This window comes from Triturus cristatus, chromosome 5_1 (assembly GCF_964204655.1).
Source record: "Triturus cristatus chromosome 5_1, aTriCri1.1, whole genome shotgun sequence".
NCBI classification, from domain to species: Eukaryota; Metazoa; Chordata; class Amphibia; order Caudata; family Salamandridae; genus Triturus; species Triturus cristatus.
Genome location: NC_140587.1, coordinates 572,411,346 through 572,427,653, shown reverse-complemented (window position 1 = coordinate 572,427,653; position 16,308 = coordinate 572,411,346). Strand labels below are relative to the sequence as shown.

Sequence of the window (16,308 nt, the reverse complement as noted above, 5' to 3'; positions counted from 1 at the left end):
CAACAGGAAGGAGGGAGTGGAGCGAAATTGCAATTAAAATACTTGAACGAAGCTGAACACGCACCCACAGTGTAACACGAGCAGGAAAGGAATAAAAAAATTGTCCCGAAACACCAAAGCATAAAGATACAGTACTTGGTCCCTGCTCCATGGGAGAAAACAAAAGACAAAAAGGAGGAACAAAGAGGCAGGGCTGACCACTAGCAAGCAAGGATTTTTAAAGGACACTGAAACAAACACATGAGAAGAAGGCGGCAGACTTTAAGACCCACAAACGTATATACTAAAGTGATTAGGTCTTGAAAGCTCGACCTAAAAACGGAACCACAAGTGCTAAAATATTAATAGAAAGAATACCACCCACTTGTAGCATGTAGAGCTCTGAACAACGAAAGATCTATGATTCAGGGAGCCCAGAACTCCTCTTAATACACATACTTAATTGATCACAGCCAATACAAGGCCATCACAGATTAGATTTCCTGAAAATAAAGCTCATGCTCCCTCCCTCAGAACAGGAGGGAGCAGAGGGGAAATAAACTATGCATCCCAATGCTCCACACACCAAAACTTACCAGGTAACAAAATTCCTGCACCACTGCAATATCAATGCACGTAAATTCAATAATAAGCTTGACCCAGAACTTGCTTAAGAGAGTTCATTTCCTTTGGGGAAAAAATGAGAAATCAACTGAAGCAACTTACGGAAGACTAAAGTCCTTGCGCATATTCTAATATGCCAGTCACCTAACTTACCGGGGTACTGAGTTCATCACAGACTTTTCTAATAATAAGCTTTGGTGTTTTGAAGAATTTCTGTTGTGGGTACCTTCTTGTTTTTCTTTTTTCTTCATTTGTTGTTTATGAAATATTTTCCTTCCTTGAACCATTATTTTATCTTTTCATATTGTTTAATGGCCCCAGGTCCTGGATAATAGGGCTGCCCCTGTCAAATGTAACACTTATTTTAAGGCAACTGCTACATGCCACATCTGTAAGTACACTGAGCAGATCAATATACACTACTGGAATGGGCCGTACCTCAAAGTGGTGGAACCAAGATGCCATAGGCAGTGAAAATGGGCACGTATTCCACAAATGGGTAGCTAAAGACAACCATAATTTTAGTGCTTTCAGCTCTCACACCCCTGCGCCCCTGTCACCGGACCTGCTGCTCTAAGAATTGCAACATCCCTGAAGCCATCATATAATTTTATTCAATGGGCAGTATCAAGTAATTCCTTAAATTACTTCTAACATCGATAAAGACATATTTTGTGATGTCTCCTTCTCAAACATTACATGACACAGGCTGTATTTTTAGAAAAGTTGCTTTCCCATGAAGAATGTGCAAAGTCAAGTTGTCCCAGCTGCTGCTCCTTGAAAATGAAATAATCTTTTTCATTCTAAGCCTTCTTCCAATGACTGACAGTGGTAACTGACGGAAATCTGTGAAAACGCTTTCCAAATTCTGGCAAAGTTGCAATACCCAAAGGTTTGAAAACATCACAGTAATGAAGAATCTGAGCGAAACTAATGGCTATATGGAAAGATCAATCTACCAATCATATAAACATCTCAGCACATAATATGGAACAATCCATGTACAAGCATTTCAAATTCAGAACCTAAATGTGTAATTCCATATGAAAGAACAACCAGCAATAAAATGTAGACATTCCATGAGTGCTTGCCATTGATGCCCCCATTTCGTATGTTTTAACTTTGGAAAATACCTGATCACAGTCCAGATTCAATATCATTAAATTAAAGCAGCCCAAATTTCTGGCAAGTTCTTCTATTCTCATCTTTGAGAGAACACACACAATCCTATAAGAAATCAGAAGTGGCAAGTTGCTCCTGTACGTACTCCAAAGGCAGCTCAGTTTCCATCTTATCGTGGGGAGTAGGTTGATCGACCAAAAAGAGAAACGCAAGATTTTATGGAGGGTAAACTAAAGTGTCAAATATACCTGTGAAGCTGCTTTCCTGCAGTCACAGTGTGTTACCACCCATCAAAAGTGTAGACCATTCTCTCTCCTGCATCTAACTTCTGAGGTATAACATTTAATGGGCTCAAGCCTAGAAAAAATGTATGTTGGTATTCCAATGTCCAGACCAGAACCTTTTACTTTGCTTATACCACTGGACCTGCCTGAGGCTGAAGGAGATGGAAGCAGAGGAGACTTCCTGTAACTTTGAGCAGAGGAGGGAACGGGGCAAGTGAGCCAGAGAGAAGAGGACAGGTCAAGACATTAGAGCTCAAGATTCCAAGGGCCTCATTTAGCACTGATGCTCTGCCCAACCTGAAACTGAAAGGGCAGGAATGCGTCATATATATCTAATACAGTGCATTTCTGTCCTTTCCTCCAGTGTTGGAGCCGTTTCGGCAGCCTAGCACCAATACAGGTACACTTGCACCATGGTGCAAGGGTGCCTGTGTTATCGGCAGGATTGTTTTTGTGCAGGAAGGAGCACTTTCCTGCACAAAAACAATCCTGGGAGGCTTTTTCCTACACGTGGAAAGAGAAAAAAAACTGGAGAAATCAAGGTATTTCTCCTCATTGTGCCTCTTCTGTGGAGGCATAAGGTTTTGGTGCTTCCCCAGGTTTACATGGCTTTGTGACCACCACAACACCCTTGGAATACCTCCCTAATGCAGTGTAAAGCAACACAGCAATTTGCACTGCCTTGCCCTACTCCATATATATGAGGCCATTCAAAGCCACTCAAAGTGGCTGTGCATGACCTCAACAATATGAATTTGTGATTTGCGCTGCCGGAGCGTCACAAAAAGCTCCTAAATATGCCCCTAAGTTGTTAAGTAGAGTGATAAGCATTTCTCAAGGTTTCTAGGAGTCAGAGACACATATAAGGCTGCACATAAGGGCTATCTCCCAGTCTGTTCAGAATATTGGCACCAAAGCATTACCAAATTAAACAGAACATGTGTCTTACTTATTGAAGCACTGCCCTTTGTAAATGTGAGAACCAAGCACACCACCCCTTTTGTTTTTAAGTGTTGCAGATTTTGGTAGAGGTTGACTACCCCTTAATATGCGGAAAAATAAATGTGATTAACAACATGTGAAATAACTTTCTCTTCACGGTCTTATTCCTAGGTTAGTGATGCATCCAAACAACGCTCACATAGTTAAAAGGCCTTTTTCGAGCATGAATAAAACATACGTGATTACAAACCTTTGAGATGTGGTCAAGTAAAACTGTAGTGGTCTCTAATGGCACATGTTCTATGATTTATCACTTTAAAGAACATTTAATATGCTAAGTCATAACTGATAATGACCTGAGTTCCAAATATTAAGGGTAATAGCAGTGAAAGGCTCCTGAAAGCAAAAATTGTATATGTTTGCGTTTAAAGTGCAAGTATGAATCAATGAAAATGAACGCAGCCTCTTGTTTCCAAATGAAAGCTCAGGTATTTCATAAAAATGAATGGCTTTGCAGTGACAGAAAGATGGACATGGATGGTTGGTTTGTATATCACAACATAATATGTAATATAGTTATATACATAATCGTCTACATGAATAATATGCATTATGAAGTATGTACCTCAACTAATACTGCAAAAGTGCGCTTTGCAAGGTTGTGACAATCCTTCCTAGGATGAAGTGATATCATTGCCTGTCTTAATTAGTCCCCCACCTATTTTTTTCATATCTGTTTTCTTTGTTCCATGCTAAAGAGAGGGTGCCTTGAGTGTCCAGCACTGGTTGGTTTGTCCAGGGAACTGGAGTCTACAGAAGCATTCATTCCTTGACTTGTTCCTTGTACCATTGGTTATATGTATCAGGGCATCCCATAGACCATGCTCATAATCCTGCCTCATGTGTGTGTAAGGGTGGGCAACCAAGTTCGTAACAACCAAGGAAGGGTTCAGAGATCTTGAGAGTGGGCAGGATAGTGCACTATGGGATTGCTAGATGCCACACATAGCCAGACATAGTCACAGGGAAGGAGGCATCCTGTTAGCCCATTGACTAGGGACTGCATCATCCTCCCAGAGCACTTTCAGGGCATAAATATGGCACCCCAGGAACACTGAACATGAGATCATGACGGAACTGGAGAAAAGACCGAAGGACTACCCTGGGGACACCTGGAACTGGCAGGAGAGGCTGCACTGACTACTTGGCTGCACCTGCAGCACCTTGGTTTAGCAAAGAGAGGACTCTAGCTGAGCATGTGGCTCGTGGAAAATTCAGTCCAGAGGCCCAGACCAAAGAAAGTGATTCCAAGGTTCATTCCGCTGACCCCTGTAACCAGCACAAGGGCCATCAAATCTAAAGAAGCCCATTCCGGAAAATCAGTAGCCACTTTCTGCAAGTCACCGCTGACCGCCGCTGGACGACCATAGAGACTGATCCTCTACAGCCAAATGTTGCACCAGCATCAGCTGAACCCGTCCATGTTATCTGAGTTTAGATGGGTCACTAAAGAGGTAAACCAGCCTTTACCAAAGGATACAGCAGGACCCGCTGTGTATGGATATTGGTACCCCAGCCACAGCCTTCTACTGACACAAAGAGATCTTCGAGGGACACTGATCCCTATGGCCAAAGTCAGCAAAACGTACCTGTGGACTGATGAAAATCCTCAAGGGCACCCCCATCGACTGCTCAGCACCCAGAGCATCTTTTAGCATCCTCAGCACCATGCATCCCCAGCATCAGGACCACTCCTTATAAGTCTATTGAGGTCTTGATGTAAAGTGTGGAACTGGACTTGAGAGTGCTTTGGTGACCAATTAACTTTCAGGATACTCTTTAGTGGCCCCTCTGACCTTCTCCCTGTCAAATTTTGTCACCCCACTCAGGCAGGAGTAGCTGAACACAACTCTTTCAAACTTTTCAAAAGTTTCTAAACTTTGCGGTTACCAATCCTTGTTTGTGCTTTGGACTAAAAAGCTGAGATTTACATTTTATTTAAAAATCTATATCTCTGGAACCCTGTGGTGGATTCTGCTCATCTTGGTGTCTAAAAATGCATCGGAATATAATCTATATCTATATATTAATGTCAGATTTTTTGTGTGTTGTGTGACTTTTCTTTTTTGTTGGTTGGTGCTTCTAAATGCTTTACACTAGTCCCTTTGTTTAAGCCTTGCTGTTCAAAGCCACAGCAACCCATGGTTGAGTGAAAGATTTTACAAATGAGCCTGACTGGACCCAAGACAGTTTTGCGAGTCTATTAGATCTTAAAGTCTCTCAGTCATACCATATAATACAACAAAATCCTCACATCTATTATTTAGGAATATAGCCAACGGGCTATGTTCTCTTCGGTACTTGTAATCTTCTAGTGTCTTAAATCCCCACGTGGGTACAGACACCCCCATTGTCTCTAACATTGCATTGTAAATGTGCGTTTCATCCCTCCTTCCATTGTCAAGGGTATACTGATGTTGTCTGCCAGTTACTTTAAGATGTAAATTGCAAAGACATTCAGAGACATGGCACAAATACGCATTTGTTTTTCGAAAAGGAAAAATTATTACTGCGCCATATTTGGGTTTAAAAAAACACTCGAATCTACACCATGCTTTTCCTTCATCTATGCATACACGCATGTGCATTTCTGTGACAATAGAGACCCAGATACGTTACTCCTTTTCTATGAAAGGAATGTCACGTTGCTTTTAATTAAATTATCTCACTTCACTAACAACCTCACTATTTTTAATGAGCACCCTGCAAGCACCATGAAAACAACACCTTCTTGCATCTTTTGGCATCTTGCAATGGCAGGACCATGTGGTTTACATTTGAAATCATCTCTCACTGTCAGAACACATTTTGGGAGCTGGCGCCTACGTGGGGGGTGGGCTGTGGTGTGATGTGATTAACACCACCAGTCAGGGGAAGTTGCCAGGAAAGTGTGGGGTGTTGCAGATCATCACAATCAAGTCATGCTTCCCCTTTAAGAAATGGTCTGATACAATCTGATGTATTTGTTAATACTGACAACGTGGCAGTTGTTTGTGCCGTGTAAGTTTGTTTTATTTTATTTTTGACCGCAGAGGTATGCTTTTTTGTGCAAAAAAACACGGCTAGGAATCAATCTTTAATATAATGTAGAACCATATCAATTCATTTTTATATGTAATATAGTTTTTCCTAATCTCGTGCAAGTTCCATGAGAATCTGTTCATTATAAAGAGACTGCAAAGGAGCAGAAAATGTGTATCAAGGCTACACAAATCTTATTTATTTATCAGGAAAATGCACCATCGAACCTGATATTATCTATACCTTAATTATTTGACTAATTGTTTAACTCTGATTCTTCTCTCCCTTCTCAGCCTCCTTTAGTTACTCATCATGGCCCTTGTACTGAATATTGATTTCTTAAACAAACAACCAAATACTTAATTACACTTAATTAAACTGCATTAGTATTCTGCAAATACCGGAATGCATAGTGTGGATCAAATACGTGCAAGCTCACGTAAATGTGCGCACAATTCTGGCGAAGTCATGCAATCTTTGACATCTTCCATACATGTCTACAAGATACATTATATTTTTTCTAGTTGTGTTTGTTCATTCACCACGATGTCTTTGTTTTATTAATCCTAAAATGAAGCAGCACTCAAAAGATGTGTCTTTTTCTCGAGGAGTCTAAAACGTTTTAAATCTTTCCATTGCTCTTGCAAAAAGAAAACATATTAAATTAGTACTTTAATTGTACAGTGCTGAGCAAGAAGCTGAATACAACTTTGGTTTATCAGTATTTTATTGGTAAAAGACCTCATTTGCAGCCGCGGTCGGTAGTAGGAGTAACTGCAGGGCGGTGACGTGGGGAGGGGGAGGGGCAGGGTGGGGGGTAGTAAACTATAACGAATAAAACGAATTTCGTTGCGTGCACTGCATCCCCAAATGCGATGCTGTGCACGCAACGAAATTCGTTTTATTAATTTATATGTTAACTTGCCTGTAAACCTCCGGAATCCATAGTTCAGTACCCCCCACCCTGCCCCTCCCCCTCCCCACGTCACCGCCCTGCAGTTACTCCTACTACCGACCGTGGCTGCTCATTTGTGCCACCACTTTGGATTCATATCACCTCTGTGGAGCCCGACAATGCTTCTGAGGTAAAAGGTCCGACATGCCTTTTTCACTTTTAATTAAGCTTTGGAACCAAATCTCCACCACTGCGGAGCCTATTCCAAAGGGTGATATTCTGTGCACCATCTGTTTTTTGCATTATCTTTGTGGCTGGGGCAGACAGAAGGGTTGGCCCTGTGTCAGTCTCTGTGCCACTGAGTCAGCTGTGAACACCTTTGGCCAGTCAGAGCAGGAGTTGGCCAGACTGGGAGTTGAGCACAGGCCATGCAGAAGACTTCTTGCAGGCCGGCAGAGCCTGGCCTTTCTAGTTGCAATTTGTTTTGGTCCATTGCCATGCTCAGCCCTAACCCAATAGGCAGCCAAATTGTGGTGTGCACAGTTGTAGGCAAGTCTTGTCCCTAACCCACCTTGCTCCTAAGTCAATCTCACTGTGTAACCTCTGGGAGGGTCACATGGCATGCCCTCCAGTCAGGTCCTAGGCCTAACGTTTCATTCATCTGCAGGCCTTGGATGTGTAATTGTGTGTGTGGACCTCAAGCACTACCAAAGTGTCTGCCATTCTAAGGTGGGTCCTGAGATCCATAAACCTATGGCAGGCTGTGTAATACATATGTGCTAACTTTCCTCAATATTTATTTTTGTGTCTTTTTTACTTCTCTTTGATCTTGTTTATCCACAAATTTTCCTCTGTTGCTAACTTCATGTGTTGTCAATGGAAAGGATTCAACATATAATGCAAAACATGTATCGCAACAAATCACTCCCTTTGAGTCAGTCTTTTTACATTATCTTAAACAATACATAATATCTTTGACTCCTGATGGGTTGTTGTGGTTGTTAATGAAAAAAAGTATCATGTTTTTCTTAAAAGATGGCCACTGGAAATGCTGTCTCTTTATAAGCAAGAAAGAAGCATCAACTTGTTGCGAGCAGTGTTGGTGCCATTCCAAGCAATGTTCAAGCCCTTATCATTTGGCTGTGTCTTCCAATAAAACATTAAAAGCATTTGAGTTGATAGAGAAGGCTTCAGCCAGCTGTGATCTCAGTTTGTGACACAGTTTCTCTCCCTCTCTCTCTCTACAGTTGCACCTTGAGCGTTACCCTTGAACAGGCTATTATTCTTGCTCGGAGTCATGGGCTTCCTCCAAGATACATTATGCAGGCCACAGATGTGATGAGAAAACAGGTAAGTCAATTTTGCACTTATTGGAGTGGACTAGCCCACTTATGATGCTTGAGGATCAGATTATGCATCTGTTGCGTGTGCCCACTCTGCTCCACATACAAACATTTCCTTGACTACAATAGGATATAAAGCCTTCCAGAAGGTGCTATTACTTTGTCATGTTTACATTTAAGTGTATTAGCCAAGTACATTTCATTTTATGTCAGGGGTTTAGGAGTTTCTTTGAAAGCTGAAGAACATATTTGCCTCAAGTTCTTATGCTTTTGACTTGCCGATCCTTTTGAGTCAATATACTGCTGCCATTTGAAACTGCCATTATGGAAGGCTTCTAGTTATCATACACAGTTAAACAACTTCAGGCCTTTAAAAAAGATTACCTGAACCGTGTTGTCTCTAAGTACGACGCTGTTTCAAATCTTTATTCTTATCAAACATTGTGATGGAACTTTTAATGACAGAATCTTGTCAGTTGCTAAAAATCCCTTATTCTGCCTCTCACTTCTGTGCCAGAAGAAACAATGTTACGAACTTGAATCCCGGTAGACACTACGTTACTCTGTCACTTAGATAGAAGGACTCACAATGCCGAACAGCTTAACTGGTGAGACACCTCCAAATCCGCTCTTGTATCCTAAAGTGTTGAGGTGGGTCATATATTTTATTGTCCTGTATAGGAAACTGGGTAATATATTCTAGCTGAACTCCGAATTTCTTTGACAAAGTGTGTTGATGACTGTGATTTGGAGAGCATTTATCTTGAAGATCTGTAGAGCAACTGTTTTCCTTGCTATCACAGCACTCATTCACATAATCACATGGCTTTTTCTTGGGACCAAGTATTGTACGTCTTGTGCAGATTGTCCTATTGAGACTAGATTAAATAGGGTTGAGTCCAGGCTAGGTCATATCTACAGGCCATTTCTATACACGTTTGTGAAGCAAGGTCAACATGGCATGCTACTGCCAGAGTACATTGGAACATGGTATCCATAATGAACACATTACACCCGGTGGCCGATTCACAAAGGCAAAATTGGTCATAAATGTATGTTTAGGATCAGATTTAACTCACTTAAGGCTCCCAAGAATTTACAACGGTACCCCTGGCAGATTTAACCACAACTATGGGTATGGAGATCTAAGCACCCATAAACCCCAAACAAAGGATGGAATTCAAGATGTTTCTAGGTGTTCCAAGGTGTGGGTAGCAATGGAAGTGTGTTACTGCCCACAAACAAGTACATTTGTGGACAGTTGCAAACTCCTTACATTCCCCTTTCCAGACTGCAAAGGGTCATATTTTTACTCCAACCAAAAGCTGGTGTAAATCCCTTTCCTGGGTGGGATGAAAATGGCTAATTCCCAGATTTGGTGGGGGTGAAGGGCTAAATGGTTTGTCCAAAGGGGAATATATATTTGGCCCACAGAGAAATATTTTTAGAAATGTGCATTTTTCCCTTTTCCCCTGTGCGGAATTCTCCACAACAGAGTAATCCTTATCAATCAATCAATCAAGCATTTGTATAGCGCGCTACTCACCCGGAGGGTCTCAAGGCGCTTGGGGGAGGGGGGTCCGCTACTGCTCGAACAGCCAGGTCTTGAGTTGCTTCCTGAAGGAAAGGTGGTCTTGGGTCAGGCGGAGGTGGATGGGGAGGGAGTTCCACATCTTGGCAGCCAGGTAGGAGAAGGATCTTCCTCCTGTTGTGGCTCTTCAGATGCGGGGGACGGCGGCGAGGGCGTGGCTGGTTGATCGAAGCTGGCGGGTGGGAGTGTAGAAGGTCAAGCGGTCGTTGAGGTATCTTGGGCCTTGGTTGTGGAGAGCTTTGTGTGCGTGGGTGAGGAGTCGTAACGTGATTCTCTTGCTGACGGGGAGCCAGTGCAGGTTTCTCAGGTGTACGGAGATGTGGCTGTGTCGGGGAATGTCCAGGATGAGGCGTGCTGAGGCGTTCTGGATGCGCTGGAGTCGTTTCTGGAGTTTGGCTGTGGTTCCGGCGTAGAGGGAGTTGCCGCAGTCCAGTCGGCTGGTGAAGAGGGCCTGGGTGACCATCTTCCTGGTTTCGGTGGGGATCCACCGGAAGATCTTACGTAGCATGAGTAGGATGTTGAAGCATGATGCGGAGACGGCGTTGACTTGTCTGGTCATGGAGAGGGAGGAGTCCAGGACGAAGCCCAGGTTGCGTGCGTGGTCTGTTGGTTTGGGTGCGCTGCCAAGGGCAGGGGGCATCCAGGAGTCGTCCCAGGCGGAGGGTGATGATCCCAGGATGAGGACTTCCGTCTTATCGGAGTTCAGTTTCAGGCGGCTGTTCGTCATCCACTCGGCTACGTCTTTCATGCCTTCGTGTAGGTTGGTTCTGGCGGTGGCGGGGTCGTTGGTGAGGGAGAGGATCAGCTGGGTGTCGTCAGCGTAGGAGATGATGTTGAGGTTGTGTTGGCGTGCGATGACTGCGAGGGGGCTCATGTACATGTTGAAGAGGGTGAGGCTGAGTGATGATCCTTGTGGTACGCCGCAGATGACTTCGGTGGCCTCGGATCTGAACGGGGGTAGGCGGACTCTCTGTGTTCTTCCGGCGAGGAAGGAGATGATCCATTCCAGTGCCTTCTCCTGGATACCGATGTTGTTGAGGCGCTGCACTAGGGTGCGGTGGCAGACCGAGTCGAACGCCGCGGAGAGGTCCAGGAGGATGAGGGCAATTGTTTCCCCGTTGTCGAGCAAAGCTCGGATGTCGTCAGTGGCTGCGATGAGGGCGGTCTCGGTGCTGTGGTTGGCCCGGAAGCCGGACTGCGAGTGGTCGAGGGATCCGTTCGTCTCGAGGAAGGCGGCCAGTTGTCTGTTGACGGTTTTCTCGATGACTTTGGCCGGAAAAGGAAGGAGCGAGATGGGGCGGTAGTTTTTGAGGTCGGTGGGGTCCGCTGATGGTTTTTTCAGTAGGGCGCTGAGTTCTGCGTGCTTCCAGCTCTCTGGGAAGGTGGCGGTGTCGAAGGAGGCGTTGATGATGTCCCGCAGGTGGGGTGCGATGACGGAGTCGGCCTTGTTGAAGACGTGGTGAGGGCAGGGGTCAGTTGGAGATCCTGAGTGGATGGAGTTCATCATGCGGATGGTGTCTTCGGTGTTGACTGGGGTCCAGGCGCGGAGGGTGGTGGTGGGGGGCGTTGTTCCGGTCGTAGGGTGCGTTGGCTGTGTGCTGAAACTGTTGTGTATGTCTGCGATCTTGCTGTGGAAGAACGAGGCGAGCGAGTTACAGAGGTCTTGCGAGGGCGTGATGTCGTTGTTTCCGGCGCTGGGGTTCGAGAGCTCTTTGACGATGTTGAAGAGTTCCTTGCTGTTGCGGGCGTTGTTGTCCAGTCGTTCCTTGAATGCGGATTTCTTGGTGGCGTGGATCAGCTGGTGATGTCTTCGAGTGGCGAGCTTGAGGGTGGTCATGTTGTCTGTAGTTTGGTCTCTGCGCCAGGCTTTCTCGAGGGCCCGGCAGTTCTTCTTGGAGCTCTTGAGTTCGTCGGTAAACCAAGATGCTTTCTTGGTGCCGGGTCTGGCGGGGGGGGGTCTTCAGTGGAGCGAGGTAGTCTGCGCAGTTGCTGATCCATTTCGTGAGGTTGTTGGCGGCTTGGTTGGGGTTCGCTGATCTGGTGGGGGGGTTCTGGCTCAGGGATGTGGTGAGCTGGTCAGCAGTGATCTTGTTCCAGCTTCTGTGGGGGACCAGTTGCGGGTGGTGGTGAGTCGTGGTCCTGCTGAAGCTGAAGTGGACGCAGCTGTGGTCTGTCCAGTGGAGTCCGGTGGCGTGGCTGAAGGTGATGTCCTTGCTGGAGGAGAAGACGGGGTCCAGCGTGTGGCCGGCGTAGTGGGTGGGGGTGGTCACCAGTTGCTTGAGTCCGAGGTTGGCGAGGTTGTCCAGCAGGGTGGTGGTGTTGCGGTCGTTGTTGTTCTCCAGTTGGAAGTTGAGGTTCCCGAGGAGGATGTAGTCAGCGGAGGGGAGGGCGTGCGGGCTGATGAAGCCGGCGATGTCTTCGCTGAATTGTGTGCGAGGTCCCGGGGGTCTGTAGATGAGGGTGCCTCTGAGGGTGGTCTTTGGGTCGGTGTGGATCTGGAAGTGCAGGTGTCCGGCGGCTGTGAGGGTGTCTTCGGAGTTGGTCGTGATGCGGATGGTGTTCTTGTGGACGATGGCGATGCCTCCTCCATTCTGGTTGGCGCGGTCCCTCCGGGTGATCTTGTATCCGTCCGGGATGGCGATATCGATGTCGGGTGCTGAGGAGGCGTTCATCCAGGTTTCCGTGAGGAAGGCAACGTCTGGGCATGTGGCGTTGAGCAGGTTCCAGAGTTCCACTGCGTGCCTGTGGACGGAGCGGGTGTTGAGCAGGATGCACTTCAGGTGGTTGCTGTTGGTGCTTGGCTTGGCGGGTGCGGTACGGGTCCGGATGCAGGAGAACTTGCAGGAATGGCAGGTGAAGGGTCCGTGGGTGCGTCTTGGGGTGGCTCTGCAGCAGCCGGGGCTCCGGCCGGTGTTGAGTGCGATGAGAGTGGCGGCGTTGTAGGTCTTGCGGGTGGGCTGGTATCTGCGGGGGCCAGGGGGTCTGGCGCTGGGCGCGGGCCAGGCGCGGACGGGCGCAGACGGGCTTGCCTTAGGCGCGCCTTTGGCGCGCCAGCGGTGCACCCGCTGCGCGCGTCTGCTGCGCGGCCTCCATATGAGTGGGAGAGGGAGGGAGGAGCAGCTGGGAGGTGGGAGCGGGCGGCCAATAGGGTGCGAGGGGGGCGGAGCTATGGGACGCGGCGGCCAATAGGGTGCGAGGGGGGCAGAGCTACGGGACGCGGCGGCGGGAAACGGGCGGCGAGGGGGAGACGCGGGGAATGACAGAAGAAAAAAGGGACACAATCTGGGCACCAAAGGAGAGGGGGACAATCAAGGCAGCAAAATATACAGGTACAGTGGGGGAGAATCACTCACTCGTGGGTACAGAAGAGAAGGAGGGCACAGTCACTCTAATGCAGGCAGACACAATGCAGCAGCGGTCAGTGGTCACACAGGGGGCTGCGTGGCAGTGAGGGGAGCGGCCTGCCTGGTAAACAGGGTCAGAGGTCGCTCTCTCTACCGCTGCGCGGCCTCCATATGAGTGGGAGAGGGAGGGAGGAGCAGCTGGGAGGTGGGAGTGGGGCGGCCAATAGGGTGTGAGGGGGGCGGAGCTATGGGACACGGTGGCCAATAGGGTGCGAGGGGGGCGGAGCTACGGGACGCGGCGGCGGGAAACGGGCGGCGAGGGGGAGACACGGGGAATGACAGAAGAAAAAAGGGACACAATCTGGGCACCAAAGGAGAGGGGTCAATCAAGGCAGCAAAATACACAGGTACAGTGGGGGAGAATCACTCACTCGTGGGTACAGAAGAGAAGGAGGGCACAGTCACTCTAACGCAGGCAGACACAATGCAGCAGCTGTCAGTGGTCACACAGGGGGCTGCGTGGCGGTGAGGGGAGCGACCTGCCTGGTAAACAGGGTCAGAGGTCGCTCTCTCTACCGCTGCGCGGCCTCCATATGAGTGGGAGAGGGAGGGAGGAGCAGGTGGGAGTGGGGCGGCCAATAGGGTGCGAGGGGGGCGGAGCTATGGGACGCGGCGGCCAATAGGGTGCAAGGGGGCAGAGCTACCGGACGCGGCGGCAGGAAACGGGCGGCGAGGGGGAGACGCGGGGAATGACAGAAGAAAAAAGGGACACAATCTGGGCACCAAAGGAGAGGGGGACAATCAAGGCAGCAAAATACACAGGTACAGTGGGGGAGAATCACTCACTCGTGGGTACAGAAGAGAAGGAGGGCACAGTCACTCTAACGCAGGCAGACACAATGCAGCAGTGGTCAGTGGTCACACAGGGGGCTGCGTGGCGGTGAGGGGAGCGACCTGCCTGGTAAACAGGGTCAGAGGTCGCAACTTACAGAAAGAATGGTATTCTTAGTTGAAAATCACATGATTTTCCATGGAATTTATATAATAACCTGAACCTGATTAATAAGAGTTTGTGAATAGCACTAAGTAGTAAACACACCCTTGGGCGTAGAATTAAATATCCAGTTGTAGATTTACAACTTTTCAAATAGGGCCTCATATATGAATGTTGTGGGCTATATGGTTCCCTTTGCCATTAACTGTGGTCATCTTGGATTGAAACTGTGGATCCAAGCATCATAGGGACAAAGTGTACCTATTAGAGACATGGAGATTATTCTCCATCTAAAATGTTTGTAGTTATAAAACCTAGCCATGACCCTTACATCCCACACGTTCCTGGGCCAGCTCCCGATTACTGCTGCTGAACCGCCCTGTCAACTTCGGTTGATCTACTGCATCCTTTTTCTTCTCACCTTTAACCATGATTTTCCTTCATTTTTTGCCTCCACCCCAACTGCTCTTTTTTTTCCTTTTTGCCTCCTACTAACTGCTCATTTTTTTCTTCTTGCCTCTTCCTCACTGCTTGTTTCCTCCATTTTGCCTCCTCCTAACTGCTCGTTTCTTCCTGCTTGCCTCCTCCTAACTGCTCGTTTCTTCCTGCTTGCCTCCTCCTAACTGCTTGTTTCTTCTAGTTCGCCGCCTTTTAACTTCTCATATTTTTCCTTCTTGCCTCCTACTAACTGCTTGGTTTTTTCCTTTTTTGCCTTCTCCTAATTGTTTGTTTCTTCCATTTTGCCTCCGCTTAACTGCTTTTTTTTCCTTCTTACCTCCTCCTAACTGGTTGTTTTTTCCTAATTCAGCTCTTCTCCCTCTTAACAATGGTTTTCCTTTTACCTCCTCCAGATGAAACACTCTTTTTTTCTAAGACACGCTCTCTCATTGCCACTCATTGTTTCCCGCTCTCTGGACTGCTCTTCCGCCAGGACCATGCCCCCTATTCTGCAAGGCAATCTCCAACTTCATCACCCCTCTGGCCATCAACTCCAAGAATTTCATCTTCCTCAGAGACCTCAACTTCCACATCAATGGTCCCAACAATGGCTACAAGCAAACCTACTTGAGAGCGTGAACAACTTCGTACTCACCCAACTTGTCATCGACCCCATGCACATCGCCGGACACACTCCGGACCCCATCTTCACATCCAGCAACAGAATCAGATACAGCCATGCCTCCAAAATCACCTAGTTGGACCATTCAATCATACACTTCTCCATCACAGCCACCCCGACATCCCCACCTTCCAGACCAGAGCCTCCCACAGGAGCTGGAGCAAGGTAGCCAAAATCCTCTGGACCAACACCCTCAGTGCCTCCCCCCTCGGACACCACATCGACCCTCAAGGAGGCCATTAAAAACTTAAACTCATGGATCACTAAATGCGCTGACATAGTCCCCTCAAACACTCCAGCTGGTTCACACCGGAGCTGAAATCCATCAAACGTCAACGACTGGAAAGGATCTGGCATGCCAGCATAGAGCCAAATGACAGAGCCTCCTTCAAACTGACCCTCAACAACTACCACCAACACCTGAAATGCACTAAAAAGGACACCCTAATTGCCCCCCTTAAAGCCAGCACCTACTACAGCAAAGAACTCTTCAGCATCATCAAAGAGTTCTTGAACCACTCAGCAACCAAAAACACAGTCACCCACTCTCAAGAGCTCTGCGACACCCTAGCAGACTTCTTTCACAGCAAAATCTCCACAATCTACTAACACTATGACCCTCAACCACACATTGCCAGAATCCACGGCCTCCTCAACCTCACCGACCCTCACTCAAACCCTAGGATTACAACATGAGACCAATGCACCACACTGATCACCTCCGCCATCATGTGCTCCATCCACTCAGGAGCACCCAGGGGTCCCTACCCCCACCACATCTTTAACCTGGGGAACAGAAAGAAACTCAGCATGAATCTTGGTGCCCAGCAGAGCTGGGACCCCCACCCACACCCACAGAACACACCAGGACCCTAGGCATTATACTAGACAACAAACTCACCATGAAAAAACAGATAAACGCAGTATCATCAGCCTGCTACCTCACTCCCCGCATGTTCCTGAAAAACTTCAAGTAGCTCCCCACCAAC

General features: G+C 47.4%; 1 protein-coding gene across 1 annotated transcript in view; it reads left to right on the top strand.

Moving 5' to 3' along the window:
• Positions 1–16,308, top strand: part of PREX2 (phosphatidylinositol-3,4,5-trisphosphate dependent Rac exchange factor 2) — a 1,250,200-nt gene that overhangs the window by 1,178,283 nt on the left and 55,609 nt on the right. Inside the window, exon 39 of the mRNA XM_085605489.1 lies at positions 8,175–8,277. Within this exon, the coding sequence (XP_085461615.1) occupies positions 8,175–8,277 (103 nt within the window). The remainder of the gene's footprint in view (positions 1–8,174; positions 8,278–16,308) is intronic.